Source organism: Microchirus variegatus, assembly GCF_963457635.1.
Source record: "Microchirus variegatus genome assembly, chromosome: 4".
Lineage (NCBI taxonomy): Eukaryota > Metazoa > Chordata > Actinopteri > Pleuronectiformes > Soleidae > Microchirus > Microchirus variegatus.
Genome location: NC_139805.1, coordinates 26,883,634 through 26,906,793, shown reverse-complemented (window position 1 = coordinate 26,906,793; position 23,160 = coordinate 26,883,634). Strand labels below are relative to the sequence as shown.

The window sequence follows — 23,160 nt, the reverse complement described above, 5'->3', positions numbered from 1 at the left end:
ACAAATTATATGTCTTTGGTTTGCGGTTTTAAATTGACTAAAACTGTGATGTTGTCTAAAAATAATGCCAGCTGTTGGCACCAAAACCAAATGACACAGCCCAAAGACAGCCACACTAACCAGTGTGAACAGTGTGAGGAGAAGGTGTCATGGTCAACATAGTGACTCACACAGCTGGAAGCCTCATGCCTAACCATGACACAGATTATGGGACTTGAGTCAGCGGTTAGATAAATCAGACGTCCTGTGGCTTTTTCTTAAATGAATTGAGCTGTTTTGTGTTCGCATGTATTCTAGCATGCACATATGGTCTGATGACCAGGCTCATTGTACCGTGCCGCGAAAATACAATAATTATCACATCCTGTTCCTTTCATATTGAATACTCACACAGGAAACACTTTGATTAATAGAGTGCATGTGTGCATGTTTCTCTCTCACCACCTTGGCCCAGCCATTGCTCCATCCTGCAATATATGCAATTATGTTTGGGATTAGTTGAATTTTATTCCTTGTTGCAAAGATTTTCTTGGCTCTACCCTCCATTTAACCCATTAGTTCCTTCATGCGGTCTTTGTATGACTAAAAGTATGTGGCCAGCTGTGTTTGCCATTTGGTGAACATTCATATAACAATTAATTAAGCTGGGGCACACACGTCCTATACAAATTACATAGTAAAAGAACTCAAGTATTTGACTTCTATTGTGAAATTTTTCGCAGTAGATGGATATGCATTGGGCACACTGGTATGGAAGCATATTTAAAAGTATGTTATTTGTGGCAGTTTTAAGGCAAACAGTGGAACTATGGAAATCAGTGCAGCAGCAAGACATCCTCCCTGTCTGTGTGTAAAATGTGTAGGCAATGTGTATCTCGGTATGTGTGCCAAGCAAACACGATTATTTTGTGAAGTGAGGTCATCCCGACACACATCTGGCGTCTTGGAGACTTAAATAAAAAAAGCTCTTGTAGTGTTGAACACAGGGTTTTCTGTGTTTCAGTGTTTTAAGGATCAGATAGTTGAATGACCTTCAGTGTCAGAAGGTTGCCCTCACAAGTGGTCAAAATCAGACTTGAGACAAGGGGGACCTGTTTGTCATTAACAAATAAAACTGAGCGAGTAAGTGTCCAGGATTGACCAGGACTCGTTGGCTTGTTTTTTGTGAGGAAGAGATTTGAAGATAGGCTGACCTAAGCAGTTAAAGTTGACAAACGGCATGTTTGAAATATAACAGATGCGTCCACCAAGTAAGATCAAGGCTATTTTGGAACCATTTGCAAAGCAGAGAGCTCCGCAAGTTCTCATCATGCCTAAAGAACTAACATAGTTTGACATCCACACGAGACTGACTGTTGGTTGTATCCTGTGCTTGCTAGGGCATGGTCATGTGTTAGATTAATATCTGTCTGAATGTCCAATCACCTGTCAGTTCCTCTCTGTCTGCCTGTCTCTCTCTTGCCTAACCAGTCTGTCAGGGTGTGAATGTGAAGTAGCAGAGGAACATGACAAAAGAGAGGATCGTGTTGCTATGAAACCTGACGAGCCAGCAGCAAACAGGAGTGCCCATGTTTGTGTTTACCACAAACGGGTATTAATATTGAGGGAATAGAGGAGTGAGCCCTAAAGCCCAGATGTAAAGTTATTATTTACTACTGGTTCTGAACTTACTGTGTAACTATTGAATATAAACAAATGACAGTTCACAATGGATTCAAACCATTGTCAAATTAGTTCACAATGCTAATTAAACTTACCAGGCAGTGCCACACAACTCATTCCTGTGCTGCACACAGGAAGTGATTCTTTCTAAGTCAGGACAGAGTCACACAACAGCAGCATTGTATTAGTAAAGGCAGATGGCTGCAAACAGGTTGGAGTATGAGTGAAAACAAAAAGAAGAGCCCATATAACGTTTCAGAAGTGATTTTCACTGCTCAAAGAACCTGGTTGTTCAGCAGTTTGATCGGATAAATGCTACTTGTCCCCGTCCACCTGTGCTCTGCTGGTGTATACACACAATGCTCCCCCACCCAGGTCTGTCTACAGTCTAGTCTACATTGTATGTTCATGGCAGAAAATACTGTAGTATAATACAGTTTAAAAACAGCATATTCATGTTAAGCTAATTAATGAGACTGTTACAGTGAACCCTGGTGCTTTTGTTTGCTAATGTACACATATATAATGGTGGGTTGGGCTAAAGGAAAGAAATTGGGTTGTTGTTGCAGTGACATGAAGGTCATTAGTGGGAATTGTTGTCTTTTCACCTTAATGTAGCTCATTAACCTACAAATCTGGATTTATATATTCTGTTTGTATTAAAAGAGAAGGAAAGAGACGCTATGTGTATGCAAGGCTGGCTGCAGAAACAAAGCTTTTATTGTGGTAAAAGAGGTCAGATGATGGAGTCAGCCATGTTTATTATCAACACATGACACTCATGTGTCTTTTCTTGCTGTGTGTCTCACTGTGCTCTCCCTTCTCTTGCAAACCAGGTGTCATTCTTTCCAGTCAGCAAAGTAAAAACCTGTTATGTATTGATGGATATGTGACCGGTCAAAGTGTGACTGTCACTGGGTTTGTGCTTGGAGCAACATCTCAACTCTGAATAAACTGTGAGCCAACACAAACATGCTTTATTGTCATGTATTTCATGTATTTCTATGGAAATACTAAGTGCAATTTTAAGGTGTAAAAATACATTTAAATATATATAGTTTAGTTCTCTTGTGACTGGATTTGCCTCATTGAGATAAAAGGCCCACAGTTATACAGTTTTTATTTTTTTGTTTAATGGAGCATATGCTGGATCGGGTTAATGTTTGACTGAACTGTCTTCAACCCGGACGTGTGCGCTTGTTCAGTCTTGCTGGCTTGCTTAAGAAAATTGCTCTTCCATAAGAAATATTTCGTTGAAACCTATAACGCCATATGACCATGGGGAGAGTCTGGTACTTTAAATACAGGGATTTTAGTTTCATATTTTTAGTAGTTTTTTTGTATTAATCCCCATCCAGTGACACACTACTGCCCAGAGTAAGCCTGCAGGTAGTTTAAGCATCAAAGTGATGTTCTCTGTTTAAGATATTTCTAAGCATTAGCAAGGTTTTTTTGCATCTACTTTCTTTTTGAGTCTTAGGAAAGTCCTCCCATGTGCAGTTTTGCTGGTACTGGCACACAGTCGGTGTGGTTCCATGCACAGTTAAGTCGAGCTATGGCTGTCTGTTGACTGTGCCATTCAATTAGATTACTGCCCTTGACTTAATATACAAGCACAAGTGTGTCAGCCTCTGCTCCGTTACCAGGTGGAAACGCATTATATGAGGGTGTTGGACTGACTTTACAATTTTGGAAGAACATGTTCAACATAATGTTTTCTATTGGTGCGTAAATGTCCTGAATGAGCGCAGGTTCCTGTTACGTTGCCTGAGATCGGCCATGGCGTTTGACTGACCCTCCAATTGAGGAAAAAGAAAAGGAAGACATTCCACTGGAGAGTCTGTCAAGAGAGATTACTGTAACATAGTTTTAGGGGTGATCGCAGTGTCATAGCTTTGACTTTGTTCAAACACAAGTTATCCGACGGTGATGTGAAACAGATGAGACATGTTTCCTCTTTTAACAACGCACAGCTGTTTGTGAAGTGTAAATTCATCTCCGCAGTCATCGCAGGCTCAGGATAAAATCTACAGCCATTGCATAGAAGGAAGAGATGCCCATTTATTCTCCTCGGTTAAACCATTTGAACCGACGTAAACAAACACAAAGATATGAGCTGTTGTACATGTTGATCTCAAGTGGACAAATGTAAACTGGTCATTTGTGATCAGATTTAATGTTTATATTCAGAATACTATGCAGACATTATTATATTTTTAGCCTGTCTGACTACAGATTGGGTGCATTCAATCCTGAACTGTCCACTTGGGGCAGATTTTATTGTGAAACATATTCTGACTTAGAATGAGTGTCTGCAGGCCATGTAGCAGCTCGCCGTCATCTATAATGTGATCACACTCTGATTCATTTCAGTCCACTGAAATATACAGTATAATGGGAACAACTGAGTCACATATCCCCTCTCCAGTTTTGTGTATATAGCCAGGTTGGTTTGTGTTTGTGCAGAGCTGGAGTATTGTAGTCATGAAAACAGACTGTGTTGGGCAGTACCAATAGTGATAAATGTTTGTGTGTTGAAGGGTGAAAAAAAAGAAAGAAGAGTGTGCGGGAGAAGAGTATTGGCATTGGGAGAGAAGCTTTATGAGGGGAGGTAAGAAAAACAAGAAAGGAGTAGGTAGAAGATTGGACAGAACATCCCTGCATCTGTATGTAATGAAGATTAATTTTGTTTAAAGCCCAATTCGGGTGTGGTTCACTGTGTTTCTCAAGGTGAGCTTTAATATTCCCTGCTCTAAGCGGTAGATCTGGATTCCAGAACTAATCTCCTTAGTCCATCAATTTTGACTTCATAATTGAAAAATACAGTTTTACTGGAAATGGCATATATGATAAATTTAAGGAAGTCACATTAAGACTTTAAACACTTACACTACAGTTAGTAAGGAGGAAAACCACCTCATTGTATAGGGTTGGCATTTTTACATAATACACTCTTTAAGTCCTGTTATCACAACATAATACAGCACTTTTGCGTATAAAGATTATATGATATGTATTAACTTTTGTGCAACTTCTCTAAAGGTCTCATAGTTTTGCTGTTATCAGAAAAAAAGCTATTTTAGTCACAGTTGAATCAACCTGTAAATACTTGAACTGTGAATATAGGCCAATGCACCAGTAGGTAAAAGGTGGAAGTTGGTAGAAAACAGACACACGCATATTGCTTGTTCCTCGCTCAGAGCATCTGGATTTGAATAGAGTTGGATTTGATGTTAAAAGGTTGTTGTGCTGAAAGGTTTCCAATAACCATCTATGGGCAAAACAGACAGGAGCTCTGGCACGCTGTCGAGCCTGACTTCTCTGCAGGCAGGAGGAACAGCGAGGTTCCTCAGCTGCTTTCCACACTATCAGCTGCAGGTTTAAGCCTCGGTGTTGCTGTAACTGGAGAGTCTTTCTCTTATGAGCCAAGTTCTGTGTGTTAAATGGTTTCACAACATGAGAACCTGCAGTTGTACGCATTCCTTCACTCGACCAAAGTGCTTCACAGCAAACAGCTTAAGTTGCTGGAAGAATAAATAAAATAAAGTGCAGTAAATGTTATATTGCGTTTTTCTGTTACGTTCATTAAAACAAAAGAATAATAACTTTTCCTCATGCAAATGGAACTTTCTGTATTTTAGATTTAGTATTTTAACTGTCCTTTTAAGTGATGGCCAACAGTATTTCATTTCATCTGTGTAAGCAATATTCTGGGAAATGACAACGTGAATCTTTAATTCTTCCATAAAGTTATCTGCAACTACTTTTGTTATCAATGGCCAAGCAAAAATGTCAAAAGATGTCCTTTCTTTTTGATATTCTTTAATATTTTATAGGGAAAAGAACATATTGTGTTATGCAAGTGGTTATTATTTTATTGAGAAATCGTATATACAGTGTGGCGTTGTAGTTGCACTCTTGACATAGAAAATCTAACGTCCTTGGCCATTAATCTAGGTCTATAAAGTGCTAATTCAACCTGACAGAACCCATGTTTGTAACAGTTCTACTAATGTCTTAAGATCGGTTTACACAATTCAATGTGTAAATATGCCCTGTAAACACACATACACACAGCTATCCTTCTTAGGACACTGCACTGACGTCGAATCATTTGGACAGCACGGAAACAAAGACGTTATCCCGTACCGTAACCGGTTCTTCAGAGAATGAGGTTCTGCCTCATTAGGACCAGGTTTTGGTCTTCATGTAGCCGACTGGTCTCCTGACGAATGACGAGGTCAGTGTTTGTGCCCGAAAAGGCCATAAAGCCGTAAAGTACACACACAGACTGTCTTCTCTTTCCCACCACATTCTTGGAAGAGACCTTTTTTGTCTGGTTGTTTACGAAGCAGATGAACGCAGACTTACTAAAGTGCACACACACACACACAGTTGCACACCCACTGCAGACTGAGCCTGGGGGTCGTATGTCTGATGCCAGTGTTTCAGACAAGATGACATTTCCCACCCTGTGTGTGCTTTGCCATGTGTGCATTTTTACATGTGTGTCTGTGTCTGCACTCACTCTGCTCTGGAATGCCACAGTGTTTAATTAGTTTATTGTCTTAGCAACAATTTTGGTGCTAATTAACCTTGATGTCTCTCATGGACTGCAGCCAGGCTGCCTGGCACCGGGATTGGCTGAGGAGGGGCTGCCTGGACCATCTCATTGGTTATCACAGCGTCTCCACAGTGGAATCTCCACACTGGCTGTCTTCAGCCCTCCTCTTTTGGGAACTAAATGACTAATTTATTCTCTCACTCTGCGATGGTAGCTCATTAAAGCGGAGCAGTGGCTTTGTCAGTGGGAACTCGGCAGAAACAGACCTGTGACCCATTTTTGGGATTGCACCGTGGCATGAAATGGTACATCAAAGAATTCTCCATTGTAGTGATAATGGCCACTAGTGGTTATTGGGTTGATATTAACATTGAAAATAGTCCCTTTGGAAGAAGGTTGGGGGCTTAATGAGTCCAAACATAATTTATGTTGCCGTTTATATTATATTATTTATAAAACCTTAAGTCTGAACATGTAGCATTTCAGGAAATCAATTGAATAATTGTATTTTTGTATTTATTGTAACAATTGTACCAGTATAAAGGCATTTCTTCTTCGTGATTGTGATGATTATGTGACAGGATGTTCTATTGGATAACATGGCTATTGTTTTGTTTATTGTATTAGAGCCCAGCTGATATCAGGTCTGATTATTCAGTATTCGTGTTGTTCGTGTTTTAAAGGTCAGCCATGTACGATTGTTCGTGTCACAAACATTACTCCTTTTGTTTTGTTTTTCTTCAGCTCATGTTAAGTGTGGACCCTGGTCATTGAATGGTCCAGTATGTGTAGAGTGGTCATATATTTATTTGTCCATTAACCCTTTGCTGTAGTTGCCAAAGCTTGTGTTTAAAGCTTTGTCAGTGTTTATAGTTTTTTTTATGCATCAAGATATTTTTTTGTTGGCTAGTTTGTTTTGGACGTCATTGTGAAGGTTCTCAAATAAAGAAAAAGTAAGTATAATAATGAAAATAAAGGTAAACTATTGTGCAGTCTGGAGAAAAATCACTGTAAGTTCCAGCTTGTACTCACTCATATTACAGCTTGTATAATTTGATGGAACAATACTGCACTGATGTTTTTAAAGCACTGTATCGAAATGAAAACATTCTTTGGAGTGGTTTAGTGTTTTATCTAAATCTCCAACCACTGGTTGGCAGCAGGCTCTCTCCCCCTTCTTCCGCTCCTCTCACTAGACAAAGAAAACGGTGTGTTGTTTATGCGTTTTAACTTTGTTATTTTTTACTGAGAGAGATGTTCTTAAAATAGACTATTATGTGGGAAGAATTGCAATACATGGCTCTTGGATCCCTGTATGGGGATATGTATCATATCACCAAGTTCTTGCCATTACAAAATCCCAAGTTATGTTACTTAGTTACTGTTAAGCTGCAGTGGCATAAACATGCTCACCACAGCTGCTTTCACATATGCTCCAAACTCTTCTTGGGAGACTCTCTATTCAGCTCCCTTGTTGCAATCTCTGGTCAATATCCGATTGAGTTCATGTGAGAATGCAGCAGGAAGAACTCTGGAGGATCCACATCGAGAGAGTGGGCGAATGTCTTGCTTCCTGCATGCTTAAGCCAGTCACCACCCCCTCGCCTTGATCCTCCAGAGGTTCTCTTGCTGGTGTGGACGAGTCTCATCCAGACAGTGTCCCACTGAATTTGTCATATGTGAACGGCGAACTCTGGAGGATGTCCAGACCCAAAATCTCCGGACATTACTCAAAGTTCACGTCTGAAAATGGTTCCAGCGTTGCTTTGAGACTCCCACTTCCTGTTCTCCCTTCATTTCACATGAATTGCCCCCCTGCACGGTCATGAAACTGTGACCTCATGCCTTTGCAGTGGCCGAGCACATACAGTATAAACACTGCAGTAATAACTATGAACCGTTGGTATTTTGTGGGAGACGCAAATACCAGAGAAAATAAGAGACTGTTTTCTCTGAATGGAAAATATCAGTTACAGTGCAGGTGCAGCAGCAGCAGCAGCAGCATGGGTTACTGAGTGTAGACCAAATTGTAGCTTCCAGATTCAGCTGTGCTGTAACCCTCATCATCCTTCCCGTCCTCTTCCTGCTCTCCCTGTGAGCGGAGAGAAACTGAGCCCATAGATGTTGTCATGTCCCCAGTGAGCCAGTCTGTGCTCAGCCTGCCACAAACTACAGGATGAGCTCATATTCTTTTACTTATTCATGGACACTGTCGCACAGGCGGCTGCAACCACAGGCAGACACGCCGGCTATAAAGAGGTGGACCGGCTCGTACACTGGCCAGGCTGCTCATAGATGGTATTTACCAGAGGGGACCAGTGCACCAAGATGCAGAGAACAAAAACAGTTTCTGTGTTATAATTTCTGGAAGACCGACCGCTTATCTCTGCTGCAGCACATCTTCACTTCATTTTACACTAAATCTGTGTGTTTGTACCATAAAATAAACATCACACTTTTTAGTTGTCCACTTCCCCTGTTTTTGGATTACAGTGACCCAAAATTGGTTATTTATTTCCTGATACTATATAAAATCACTTCAGCAGAAAAATAGTTTGCATATATTCAAATCATGATCATTTTGACTTTGTTTGGAGTCTGTTTAATAAATGAAACACATTTTCTTATCTGAACAGCACATATTCACCACAACACTCGTTTATCTTAATCCAATTGCTGTGTCTTTCAATTTGAGATTTATTTTTGTGAGTCATTGTTCAGCCCTATTGATCACCCTCAACCAACAAGTACTTATTCTCCCTGCTCAACTCTCCCAAGTTGATAAGAGCCTGAAAGCTTGGCACTTGTGTTTGAAAGTCTCCCTGCTGTCTTTTGTATTTGAAGAAAATGATAACAGAGCAAACAAGAAGGTCACCTGTCAAGCACCTTCTCATATTTCCCATGGTGACTCCAGAAGAGGCCTTAGACGCACACACACAGACACACGCACATAAAGACAGAGCGAAGCATTCAGGGTGGTAGCCAGGGCAGCACACATGTGACTGGATACCATGATTTCAGTGTCCACAGATAAATATAATGGCATATTGGATTGATTATCTCCATTTCCACATTGTCCTGTGGTAACTGAGATTTCCCCTGTAGTTCAAAATGGTCAACACACAGGCCTTTAAAGATGCAGTATGTGAAATGTACTGACATTTCATGACGACGTTGCAGCCGATTATCGCTCACCCTTCCCTATGCAGCCTTCAGTATACAAGTCTCATTCTGGGGTTATGAAAAGCAACGCCTCATACAATGATTGTGCACTTAAAGTTGGGTATAAATATTTTACCTTCAATTTCTGCCAACAACCTTGGATTAGCTGGTGCATTGTAGCTTATTTTCTGCAATACGGTGTCAATTCCTGATTTGTATTAATTTCTGTCTTCTGTCAGGTTTTACACAAACATGGTGCAATATAATGTAATAGTATATTCATATTCTGTATTCTGTGTACTTGCACAATGTAGTCTTAAGTTATGGTGTATTTTACATTGAAATAAATCAACAATAGCCAACAATGGAAACATGTGAAATGGCCTTTTTGTTCTATATTATTAATCGTAAAACTAATGTCTTTTTTTGTGTGACTTTCAGGTCACATTACTTAGTCTGTTGAAGCTCATGCAGTTTGTTAATGTAACCCTTTACCCTAAACTACACCTTAATCTGCTCAGAAAACACACAACACATGGTGGGAAGAGGGTGTCACTACAGACATCTGACGACAAACCACCGGCTGTAATCATTTGTGTGTGTGTGTGTGTGTGTGTGTGTGTGTGTGTGTGTGTGTTTGTGTATGTTGTGTTCAGGGAGTTGTAAATTCTTTTTTTCCCAGTTGAGTAGAGCCCTTGTTGGCAGTTTGTCTGTCCTGAAAACACAAAATTTGACACCAACAGGGTAGAGATATGTCGTTGATAATGATTAACTCGGTCACTTGATTTGATTGTCCTACTCATAATTATGTTTATAATAAAAAATTGTCTCATTCTAATGGCATTCACATTACGCGGAGTGGTGGGGGGGAATAAAACATTCGCTGTACTCTTGTAATTTGATTTACTATTCCGCGTGGCATTTTATCTGTAGGGAAATTACAGGATATGGTTTCTGTGTTAGACGTGTACAATCAGCAGAACAAATCCCTCGGAGAGAAAGAATAACGCCTCCTCAAATTTAGGGATGGAGAATGTGTGAGGTGACATTTACTCAGAACTCAAATTTAAATTTAATCACATTAACAGGAAGTGCATTATGACTCGCAGTGTCCACGGATGTCCATTGGGATCGTTTTTACATTTGTCCAGTGGTTTTCTGCACATCCATGGCTATTTTACCTACAGGAACTGCATATGATCTAAATCACAGAAAGATCAGCAAGTTCAACAGAAGGTTATTTAATTGAGAGTCAAAGAGTCTGTCACATAGGTTGAATAGTATCCAGCGTGAATGTATGGATAAAGACTCGGTTTGCTTTGTTTAATATGTCCAGCTTTTAAATCCTGATAAAAGTGCCTAAAGTGCTTAAAGTCTGGAATTTCTTTAACGAGTGCTTTCCTTATTCATCCATTCTTCCCTTCTCAAAGTCAGTTTTCCACTTCTTTACCTCATCATTTCCTCATGCCTGTAATTTGTCGAGCTTGTGAACTGCAGTAGGGAAGCTCATATTTTTCTTATCGTTTGCCTCTTGTAAATATGAATTTGCTGACGTGTCAATTTTATTTGGCTGGGGAAAAAGGTACTTTGATTTCACGCAAACAGTTTGCAGAGTCATGTAACCCTGAATTGAAATACTTCACGCTCAGTTCTTTGAAACCTCTCGTTTTCATGTGTTTTTTGTTGCCCTGTCACTTTCATATTAATCAAATGTATGTACTAATTTTCCCCTTGTCTTCTTTCCCCCCCCTTCCTCCTCCATCTGCAGGACCAGTTTGATAATCTGGACAAACATACTCAGTGGGGGATTGATTTTCTGGAGCGCTATGCAAAGTTTGTTAAGGAGAGGCTGGACATCGAGCAAAACTACGCCAAACAGCTACGGTACACACACACATGCAGTGTTTAATGTGTACTAATTGTGTCTGATTATGATGTGCTTGACATCCACGCGATGTCACCAAGAGCAAATGTTAACACATGTAAATGTGGTTCGGTGAATGAAAGTGAACGTCAAGCTGTTCAGTGACACATGGTCCAGTGTTTTTGTCCTCGTCTTGGTTTCTGAATTTGTGAATCATCCCAAATACGAGTCACAGAAGAGCGCAATAAAATATAAATAAATCCCAGCACTCATTTTTTGTCCGAGGTTGGCTCATTATCAGGCTGATGTCCTTCTTTCTCACGGGAACACCCAAACCCAACAGTGACTCAGTCAGTCAGCTCATCAAGTGAAGTCCATCCAGCAGTCGACTCTAGTTGGCGACGGCTGTTTTGTTGAACTGAAACACTGTTTTTTGCTAATTAGAAAAACAACAGAAAGTGTGACATTATATCTGTCCGGGGTTTGACAACTCGGTACCAGTGCTATGTGAGTAAAATGCTGCTCTGTAAGCCTCACTGTGATAAAGGGAAGCTGTGATGTAGGGCTGAAAATGATGATTGCGTTCATAATCCATGTAATCATTCTCAAAACTATTCAGTTTTAATGATTTATATCCGACATGGACATTTTCAGTCAAAAACAGTCTTTAAAATGTCAATGTTGGCTTTGACTGTCTGTTTATTTGTATTTGTTGTTGTAATCCCAAACGGATTCAAAGCAGTTGAATCCCACTGGTCGCTGTTTTCAAAGAGGGGAATCCCTTCAGAGTACATGAATTCTTACTCACACACACGCGCGCACAGTGTTTTACTCACTTACATATTTTTGCTTTCGAGATAAATAATTACCTCGCTGCTTTGCTGCACGAGGGATTGTCAGAGCCTGAGGGAAAGGACAGGCAGAGACTTTGATGTTAAAATCTTTGATTCATCTTTAATAATGCGCAGAGATCCTTGCGGGTTTGTGCGTCTGTCTGTCTGTCTGTTCCCTGTCTCTCTACCATTCTTAAAATATCAGACTGTATTTTTTACCCTCCAGGCCTGCTCTCTTTTCTCTTCTCTTTCAGGAACTTGGTAAAGAAATATTGTCCAAAACGCTCTAAGGAAGAGGAGCCACGGTGGGTAGACTTGATCGATCTGCTCTTTTAGTGGCATTTATACCTTATTAACACACCAGAAACGTTTGTGTGTATAACGTGTTTCGTGTGTGTTGTACAGGTTCACATCATGTCTATCGTTCTACTCCATACTGAATGAACTCAATGACTATGCTGGTCAGAGGGAGGTGGTGGCAGAGGAGATGGCTCACAAGGTGTATGGAGAGCTGATGAGATACAGCCTGGACCTCAAAGCTGAGAGGAAGCATGTGAGTTCTACCATCGAGTTCGTACTTCTCTTTGTGTTATAGGCAAAATGTCACTTCAGTGCATTTATTTTGAATTAAGACCACAGTCGCCCAAAAAACCTGTTGCATCCCTCAATGAAACGGATGTAGCCGTCTTCTAAAACACATCCCCCCCCCCCCCCCCCCCGTTTGGCTTCAAGAGGATGAATTATGTGATGTTAACCATCTGTCTTTCACTTCCCTCACCATCTGTTGATGCTGTACAGTGAACATCAGAGATCCAAAAACCGGAAGAGCAGCATCCTCTTCTTCTTTCTTTGCTACAAAATATCAAATATCCCAGTAAATTTCACTGGGATATGACACCACATACACCCACGGTACAACACAGTCATGTGGTTGTCATCAGTGCATGTCAACAAATGCATCGCCATGACAACCGAGCAAACTCCATCCTCTGGCTGAAAACGGTACAACTGTAAACGATCAACAGCCCAGAAAAGGACTGAATTTAGATTTCTTAACACAGATTAAACGTATTTGTAAAATATTTTAAGTGCAATTCAGTCTTGGTTTGTTGTTTTACAGCTTCAGCCACTGAACTCTTGTTAATCTGCGGCTGCAGCGTCAGCTCTTTGCCTTCCAGTGAATCCTTATTGTTTCAGTCCTGTCATTCTGTGTGTGTTTTTATATTGATGTGTATTTTCCTGTATGTCTCTTGTTTTTGCGTTTCCGTGTGTGTGTGTGTGTGTGTGTGTGTGTGTGTGTGTGTGTATTCGGACAGCATCTACAGGAGGGCAGGAAGGCCCAGCAGCATTTGGATCATTGCTGGAAACAGATGGACAGTGTAAGTGTGGAGGAGGGGGGGGGGGGGGGGGGGGTGGAGGATTGGTACAGGGAGAGTGAAATGTGTTGATGTAAATACACCGTATATAATGTTAGGGTCAGCCAGCTGCACTCATTACATACTTGTTATGCTAACAAAGCTAACTGCATGACAAATAAGTCATCCACATTCCCATCGTTTAGCAAACACACACACACATTATTACTGGTATTTTTCAAGTGTTTTCATAACGTCTCAGACTCGGCCTGCTCTTTTTTGTTAAAAACGAATGCAACGTTTGACCAGTCAACATTTGTTTCTGACTGTGAAGAGACAGCAGTGTCCTTTTCCTCCTCTTGGCAAACTTCCTGGTCTACAGGGACGCAAGGCCAAGGTCCAGGACCAGGAAACGCACTCACAAAGACACACATATGCAAACACGCAGGCCACAGTGTACACAAGCTCCTTCCAAACCAAAGCAAAGGCCCATGTGCCACTTTTGGCCCATGACGGCCTTCTTCTTGGCTCCTAAATAGCTCCAGAGTGAGATTCCATTTGTTCATTTCTGAGGTTATTCAATTCCACTTGATGAGTTGTTTTCTAACAGTCTGCTTATTACAAGACATGTAATTAACCACCACGATTCCATAAGAGGGCAGGGGGAAAAACCCTAAGTGCTGTTGTTAAATATATACATAATACATGTCTTGTCTGAAGCCTATTAGCGGCGTTTGCTTTAATGCTGAACATCTGATAAAGATTTCTTGTGTGTGGTCTTAATAGTGACTACCTAGTGACTAGACCGTAATGTCTCAGCTATTCACTGCATTTCCTTTACTACTAATGTGACCCAGATGGTTTGGCAGGAAGTTCACTATCTCTCTGATTCATCTCCCTTGTCGACTCTTTTTGCCTTTAATTCACAAACACACACTCACACACATATACACATTTATTTTATTTTTGTCGTTGCACAATGGGACCAGGATATTTATTGTAGTGTCACTTGATGCATCTAAATTGTGCCATCCTTTTTGTTTTCTTTGTTTTTAGAGTAAAAAGAAGTTTGAGCGAGAGTGCCGGGAAGCGGAGAAATCCCAGGTGTCCTATGATCGGTTAGATAATGACATCAACGCCACCAAATCGGAAGTGGAGAAGGTAGGAGGCTTCCACCTGTAACATCACTGCTGTAAAGCCCCTCTCTCACTCGCTGTTTCTTATATATCATATTGTAATTGTGTGCATGTCTATGGTGGGCACATGACTCATGACTGTAATTTTGATTTATTGACATTAAATCCACAAAGGTTTGATAATCCAGTAACGGAATCACAGTAACCTCATCTCATTCCCTTCATACCTAGTATTTTGGTTTACTCAAAGTTAGCAGTGTGTAATTGATGCCTATGAAATTATAATGTAGCTGTTCTTTTCCCCTCATGCATTGCAGTATAATTAGACCTAAAGGTTGAGGGAAAATAAACAGTTTCGGAATCGAGGTAAAGTTACAAAATCCAGCTCAGTAAAGACATGTTTTTTTGGATGAGCTGCTGTCCACAATTGTGGAGTTGTGGGAATAACAGGAGGTGCATTAGAGCTTTTTACAGACAAGTCTTATTCATAGTTCATAAACGAGGGCTCCTGAATGGCCAATGCAGCAACATTTGTGTCCTTACATTTTTGTCCAGAACGTGAATATGATTCTGACGGTGATGTCATTGTTTAGGCCAAAGCCCAGTTCTACCTGCGGAATCACACGGCTGACGAGAGTAAGAACGAATACGCCTCTCAGCTCCAGACCTTCAACGCAGAACAGTGGAAACATTTCAACAACGCCATACCACACATCTTCAAGGTATGCCAGACGTGTTGGTCGGTATGAGTGAAACCCTTCTTATCATTTTTGGTTCTAGAGTTGTTAGGTTAAGTTGAAAAGTGTTTTTAATTTGAGTTTTTAAGCTGAACGTTTTCCTTGTATGCACTGTACAATCTCTTTTTAATGTTCAAATGTAGCATTTACTAAATGGTGGTGACTTCTATTGCTTTAGCGTTCCTCACTTAAACCACTATCATGTTTACAGAAAGTGAAGCGCCTGGTAAAGTGCCCTATTAAATGTTAAACTTAGCAGGTCGTCTCGTGTAAACCATTACTAATATATTAAGGTCGTATCAGCCGTCGTTCCAGGGAAGTGATCTGCTAACTCTTGACAAGTTGTCTTACCACACAGATAAGTGTCAGTAGTAGTAGAATGTAGGTGTAAAATCTATTCGCTGTGCTCTTCTCTCAGAATCTGCAGGACATGGATGAACGTCGGACGGTGAAGCTTGGCGAGACGTACAAGAGTTTTGCCGAGGCGGAGCGGAAAGTCATTCCCATCGTCTCCAAATGTCTAGAGGGAATGGTTATTGCCGCCAAAGCTGTCAATGAGCGAAAGGTATGTAGCGTAGTCAGGGGGGGGAGCAGGTTTGGAGGGCGGGCGAACTTATTTTTGACTTTGCTGTGGCCTCCTTTCTCTCCGTCTGACTCTCCCAGGATTCCGTCATCGTTGTAGAGTCATTTAAGTCCGGCTTTGAGCCTCCAGGCGACTTCCCCTTCGAGGACTTCAGTCAGAACCTCAGCAGAACGGGTTCAGACGGCACCATCAGCAACACGCCCAAAGGAGACCGTGACAGGGACAGAGACCGAGACGGAGCCCCTGCACCACGATCTGACCCAAAACACCCGATGAACAGAACCAAGAACAAGCTTTGGCTGTTTGGGAAGAAACCAAAGGTACAAGAAGTATACGCTTTTCATATATACGATGATGATACAAATGTATGTATATATATATCAGAAATATATTACTTAAGCTATGATGCAGGTGAAGCGTCATTAACAGGTTAAAAACAAACACTTTTGTTCACTTCCTCATTGATTTCCAAAGCCCCGCCCTGCAGCTGAACATTGTGCGACTTTATTAGTCACATTGTCAACAATCATTTTAGTTTTTTTAATCCTGGTCTACTGTTTTGTCTCTCTAATAAGGAAACTTTGTGCAGAGGTACATATATTAAGTTGTATTAACCCCGATATTCACTTTTCTTGTCGCTCTCTGTGTGCTCAGCTTGTCTCAAGCTTAAGGTATTTGTCACCTTTAATTGTTACTTTAAAGGAAAAAAAAACAAGTCTCCTAATCTTTCTCTGGCCCACTGCTTGGACCTTGTCCTTTTCCATACAGCCCGTGTTGGGTAATCATTACCTATCTGCTGTTGGTTTATCTTCAGTCATCGGCTGCATCGGGGTATTTTAAAAGGTGTGTTCCCCCACGGTGGCAAGTTTACAGCCCTTTATCTTAATTCTCACTTGGCCTTTTTGCGTGTAATAATTCTAACTAAAAAAGAAAGAAAGTTAAGTATGGATGAAAATCTCCATTACTCCATACTATTATAATAATACCCAAAAAAGTCCACTTCCTCTGGTCAGATATCGCATGAATACTCACAGGAGGATTGTAATGACTCGGTTTGAGTCAGTGTTGAAACATTTAAGTGCTCTCACTTGAGAGCAAGTCATCCAAGAGTCATACATTCACATCCTTATTCACATGGACACATGCATTCATGACTCGATCAGACCCATAATACTAAGGAAATAAAAAAGACTCATTATAGGTGACTTCCCCGAGAGCTAAAAACCAAACATCAAAGTGCACTTTTTTTTTTAATAATACCACACTTATCCAAAGAATGTTTTTGTCCTGACTTCTGGCTTTGTCCTCTCTTCCTTCTCCTCCTCTTTAAACCAGTCCCCTTCCTCCTCTCCTCCTTCACCACCCTCCTCTTCCTCCTCCTCCCGTCCCCGGTCCTCCTCCAACCTCTTTCCCCCACCCCGGTTCAGCTCTGACCGTGTGAGCCAATATCTGTCTGAGATAAAGACTTCAGTACCCAGAATCCCCCAGAATTTGAAGGTCCTAAGGAGAGGGGTGAGACAGTCAGGAAGTAGCGTTGCAGTGTGTTTTGATTGACAGGTTGATCTATTTTCTACACAGTGTCTGCAGGTCCTTAGCTTAATTTATACTTTAACTGGCCTTGAATATTGTCCTTAGGGCACTCTTTTTGGTCTTTTTCATGATTATAATTTCACTGGATGGAACTTGCAGACACTGTCATGCTGTTTTCTTTTGCTCAATCCCTTTTTTGACAGTATCTTGGGTTGTCTTTCTTTTTCCTTCTACTCTTTTCCAACTCACTGTATTTTATTCATAAGACAGGTTTTTGCTCTGATCACAAGATGGACGATCCTCGGTGAAAGATGGTGTGTGTGTGTTGGAGGGATTTTGGACTCTTTTGGTTGCAGTGTGTGTGTGTTGGGTGGGGAAAGACTTAAATTGTGATATCAGCATCAGGTTTGGGGCTTTGGTGTTGTTTTGGCATGAGTTTGCGGTGATGTATGTACTAACGAATGTTGTGGAAAGAGTGTTTCAGACTGTTAACACCCAGTCTAGTGTTTTCTCCCTTAGTTTCAGTCAGGATCCACCTGTGATTGACTGCTTTTTTCAGTCTGGTTTAATCTGTCAAATTGCCATCATACCTTTACAGATGGATGAACTGACTGACCTACTGTTGGTTTGATTCTTTTTTTTTTGTTTTGAGAGACGAATTCCAGTCTGAAACGTCAGGATAAATGATGAAAAGGGAATACTTTTATCTTTGCAGAGCTTATGCAAACCAAATCCTTTAAAACCAAATAATATTAATCTCTGTTTTGGGAACACAAAAAAAAAGATTTCACCTGTTAATTCTTGTTCTTTTTACAAGAATGCTTTCCCTCAATGCTGATAAAAGGAGAAAAGTTAGTAGTTAGGTAACTTTCATGAAGTAACCATGAACTCTTGACACTTGTTATTTGATCCATCCAAACTACAGAAGAATATGCAGGAACGTGCGTTAACTTGTTCATCTAACTTTGTTTTCATGTCACTGGCTTGCTGTGAGTTGATTGACAGGCAGCTGTTTAACACACTGTCAACTAACCAGCATCCCATGTTGTTTGTCTCCTTTTTTTTTTACTGCTATGGTTAATTCATCAGTGGTCAGTCAAGATGGTAAGTGAGTGTATATGGAGTAGTTGAACCATGTAGGATGTCCCATAGCCTCCAATATATCTATATATAAACCCATTAGTGATGATTAGTTTCTGTTCCCTTCCCAAATAGAATTATCTCCCCACATAATGTTCCCCAAACTAAATCATGTTATGCTCTTGTTAACGATGGTGAGTAATACAGTGTTTTAATTAAAGACATGAATAGTTTCAAGCCCTTGAGCTGGACCGTCTGCTGCAGGCCGTGTTCCTCTTGCTACTGGAAATAGTTCCTCATGAAGTCGATCGCACTAATGATATTGTGCGACGAATATGAGTTTGTGCAGTATTGAAATTTCCATGGCAACCTGGTAAACCTCGGCTGCTAAGGACGATAGTATGACACCATTAAAAGCTCGAAAACTGCCACTAATGGACCTTGTGGTTGGAATCGTTTCAAGATTCAGGATTTTGTTTTGACGCATCACTGAGTTTTAATCCGATACCATTTCCTGACAATCAGCAGTAATATTAATAAACCCCTCCCCCTGAGTTGAATTTCTAACAAGTTCAAAAAAAAAAAGATGTCGATGTTTAATCCTGTTTTTCTTCATTAGGCTCCGTCTCTGGAGGATTTTAGTCATTTGCCGCCCGAGCAGAGGAGGAAGAGGCTGCAGCAGAGGATCGACGAGCTCAACAAAGAGCTGCAGAAAGAGATCGATCAGAGGTGAGGTGCCGTACAACAACACGAAACAACAAGAAAACCTAGTTCTGACACTACGATTGTGAGTCATTGGCTCCAGAAAGCAGCGCTAACCACTTGCAGAACTTTCCAGTCAGGAAAATGAGCAGTGTGAAGAGAAAATAAGGAAAAATGGGTGGGATAAGTCGCTACAAAATCCTGTCTGCGATGAAAACCGTGAAGAGGCTGTAACCCATTATGTTGTTGTCCACGTTTGTACCGTTTATTATCGTCTGTCCACTCTGTCAACTCCGTGACACGTTTGTGTGTTTTTTGTCAGAGACGCCTTGAACAAGATGAAGGACGTGTATGAGAAAAATCCACAGATGGGAGACCCCAGCAGCCTGCAACCCAAGATATCAGAGACCATGTGTAACATGGAGAAACTGCGCTCAGAACTTCACAGAAATGAGGTTGGATTAAAATCTATTTTCTATGTTTTTTTCCCCCCTCCCTGATATATATATATATATGTTGGTGGTGATGGCTCCACCTCCTGGCCAAATGTATTCATGGTGACGTCAATTTAAATATACTACACTGGTCATCTTAACAGAAGAATCTGCTTTTCTCTGTCGACAGACGTGGTTATCTGAGGTGGAGGGAAAGCAGAGCTCCAGAGGAGACAGAAGACACAGCGCTGACAATCACCATCAGGCTCCTCAAGGCAGAGAAAGGTAGTTTATTTTTCAGAACGATCAGTGCAAAAAATAACTAGTACTAACGTAATCAGATCCTAATTATTTATTCTTCGGTTATGTCATTTTGAATGACTTTCTAGAAAGTCCCACATAAATATCTTCACACACGGTAACATTTAAAAGTTGTATATACTCTATATAAGTGTTGGTATACACTTAGGTTTTTTTCTCCTAGAATAAATCATTTCAAAATTACAGACCAGTAAAATAATACCATCATACCAAATATCTTATTCTAATAGATTTATTATTAGTGTTTTCTTATTTTGGTAATGCTATATATTCATTTATGTGATATTATCATGTCTTTCACTGATGGAACTTTAGAGAGAAGACTTGAAAATTAGATAATCTCATAGCATTCATGCAAACGGGAATATTTTTTATGGATTAGGGCTGCAATTTATGATTATTTTCATGATTGATTAATCTGTCGCTTATTCTCTAGAGTATTTGTTTGGTCCTTAAAATGTTGAAAAACCTTGATTCGTATTTACCAAACCAAAGACATGATGATGTACTCATCATCATTAATAATTTCTTTGTGGTGTTGAGCAAAAACGACAGATAATATTCACATTTAAGAAGCTGAAAAATCAGAGTGTGTTTTAATTAGTTGGAAAACACACGTGCGATTACCAAAACAGTCGACAATTAATTAAATAAATCGCTTAATAATCGATCAATCGAATAATCTGTGTCCTAAATTTTTTGTAGCTGTGTATAAATGAGTCGTGCCACATTGTCTCCCATCAGTCCTGAGGGCAGTTACACAGACGACACCAGTCAGGAGCATCACACGCCGCACCACCGGCCTGCTCCCTCACAGTCGGGGCAGCCCAACCCCAACCCCGACCCTCACGAATTTGATGACGAATTTGACGACGACGACCCGCTGCCCGTCATCGGACACTGCAAAGCACTGTACTCTTTTGACGGTAAGACCAAAAACGTCCAGAGAGAAACTGAGAAAACTGTCATCTTTTTATCAGCTCTTATTTTGAAAGCCTTTAATAGAATCAGAGAAGCAGACAAGCTGCAAAGTTGAGTTTTAACAGAACTTGAAAACTTTATACATGAGTTAACATGTATATGCAGCTGTCCACATCACTGTTATGATTGACTTACAGGTCAGAACGAGGGGACACTGGTGATGGCAGAAGATGAGGTAATGTTCCTTTTTGTGTTCGTAGCAGCAGGCGTTCCAACTACAAGCCGCCCGAGTCTCATCTCACATTGTCTCTCGTCATCTCTTGCAGGTGCTGTACATCATCGAGGAGGACAAAGGCGACGGCTGGACGAGGGCGAGGAAGCAGAGCGGCGAGGAGGGCTACGTCCCCACCTCCTATGTAGAAATCACCATGGAGAAAAACAGCAAAGGTGCTGTCACCTACATCTGAAGCTACACTGTCCTCTCAACCTCTCCTCCATCCTTCTGTCGTCCCCTCCATCTCTACTCTCTGTTCATCAATGCATAACACTAAGGAAAAAGACAGAAGCTGAGCACCCGCATGGACGTCCATCTCTTTCCTTTTTTCTGATTTCCCTCTTCATCCCTCAGTCTGTTTGTTAATCAGTTGTTGTCTGTGGGACTGTTTCTGAGCACTAAGTCTACATGATGGCAGTGAAGTGATGTTGATCTAGTATTTGAGACATTTCTCTGTGTGTGTGTGTGTGGCTGCCGTCTCCTCTGCTGTGTTGAGCCCCACTGACAAAGGCAGCACCACTTCTTATCGATCAAAGTTTAAGATTGTTTAAGATTGTTTTATGTAATATATTAGAAATGATATATTTTTATCCATTCTTTTAACTACTGTAGATTTTTTCTCTCTCTGATTTTAAGCTAATTTGTCCGTTTTTATTTGTTTTTATTTCTGTCTGATTGCTGTGTGAGTGCATGCGTGTGTGTGTATCTGTATCTGTGCCATTCCAGTTGCAGAGGGTTTGTCTGGTTCCAGCCTTTAGTTTTGTTGTATCCTCACTGCAGTTTTCTTACAGAATCTCACTGGAGAAAGTAAAGTTTCACACTGCACATTGCTACAACTCGTTTTGTCTGTCATTCAGAACAAAGCTGAAATATTTTAAATCTGAAATGTCCAGGAAACTTCTATTAATACTCTTGATCGGTCACCTTTTCATAGGATTTGTTAACACAACTAGTCAATTTTTGCCATAATATATTGAAGGTTTATTCTTTATAAGACCAAACTGACAGCAGATTCTTACGTGATCGCAGAGGCTGTCAAACACTATAAATCTGCTGCTGCGTTGTTACAGCGTTCGAGCGTAGGAGAGTCCAAATCAAATACTTGTTGTGGGTGTTTTCCACATTTTCCTCAACACGGATCCCACATTGAGACAAACCTCTTATGGTTTTATTCTGCAGTTGATAAAAGAAATGATGGCTAACATTTAAACGCACCATATACCTTTTTAAAAAACTTTGATATCTCTTTGTAGCAGGTGTAGTTAAAGCAGTGTCACTCGGCAGGATGAAATATCTTCACAGCTATTGGACAGGGTTTCAGCACAGCATCAGATCTCGATTCTACATCAGTTTGTCTTTCAGACAGCGAGGAGGAGGAGCGTCAGAGACTCTGATTCCGAATGAAAGGAACAGACAGAATTTGCAGGATGCTTAAAATATTTAGAATTTTTTTCTTTCCTTTCCAGATTTGAATCAGTCTTTGAGTCAAATGTCTACTCCTGTTTAACTCTCTCTCTCTCTATGAGCACTTTAAGATCACACACTTCCTTCCACTGTAGTCGTGCTTTCTTCTGTGTCTCTCTTTCTACACGTGTGTGTTGTAGTAACTTGCGTTCTCTTCCATGTGACTGCAGGTTCCTGAGGGCTGCAGGGTGGCCGGGCGATTTGATTGGCTGGTGGAGGGCTCACGCTGTTTGCTGATTTATTGGTGATGCAGGAACACAAGAGTGAGAGAAATAGGTGGGGGGGAGAGGAGGGGAGGTAGAGAGAGGTAGAGAGAGGTAGAGAGAGGTAGAGAGGGGTGAAGGAGAGGTGAAGTGGGCCGGGAACCAGGTTCGCATGTCTGCATGCTCTCACATCCATGGTCAGATTTTGAGGGTCGTAGAATACGGGGGGGGGGGGGGCGGGTGGGAGATAATTCCAAATAATGTACAGTATTTAATCTATTTAATATTTAAGTCCTACCCTGAACTGTAGGTAACGTGTACAATTTGCCTTAAAA

General features: G+C 40.8%; 1 protein-coding gene across 2 annotated transcripts in view; it reads left to right on the top strand.

Moving 5' to 3' along the window:
• fnbp1l (formin binding protein 1-like) overlaps window positions 1–22,881 on the top strand; it is a 31,340-nt gene extending 8,459 nt beyond the window's left edge. The window contains exons 2-16 of one of the 2 annotated variants that reach the window (XM_083888708.1): window positions 11,157–11,272; window positions 12,340–12,390; window positions 12,491–12,638; window positions 13,402–13,464; window positions 14,497–14,601; window positions 15,170–15,298; window positions 15,732–15,878; window positions 15,977–16,216; window positions 19,126–19,235; window positions 19,531–19,663; window positions 19,833–19,927; window positions 20,708–20,889; window positions 21,082–21,119; window positions 21,211–21,331; window positions 22,793–22,881. In XM_083888708.1, the coding sequence (XP_083744834.1) occupies window positions 11,157–11,272; window positions 12,340–12,390; window positions 12,491–12,638; window positions 13,402–13,464; window positions 14,497–14,601; window positions 15,170–15,298; window positions 15,732–15,878; window positions 15,977–16,216; window positions 19,126–19,235; window positions 19,531–19,663; window positions 19,833–19,927; window positions 20,708–20,889; window positions 21,082–21,119; window positions 21,211–21,331; window positions 22,793–22,800 (1,686 nt within the window). In that variant the 3' untranslated portion in view covers window positions 22,801–22,881. Of the gene's footprint in view, window positions 1–11,156; window positions 11,273–12,339; window positions 12,391–12,490; window positions 12,639–13,401; window positions 13,465–14,496; window positions 14,602–15,169; window positions 15,299–15,731; window positions 15,879–15,976; window positions 16,217–19,125; window positions 19,236–19,530; window positions 19,664–19,832; window positions 19,928–20,707; window positions 20,890–21,081; window positions 21,120–21,210; window positions 21,989–22,792 lie in introns of those variants that run through there. The other variant, XM_083888707.1, reaches the window with a different exon arrangement.
• The last annotated feature ends 279 nt before the right edge of the window (window positions 22,882–23,160 follow it).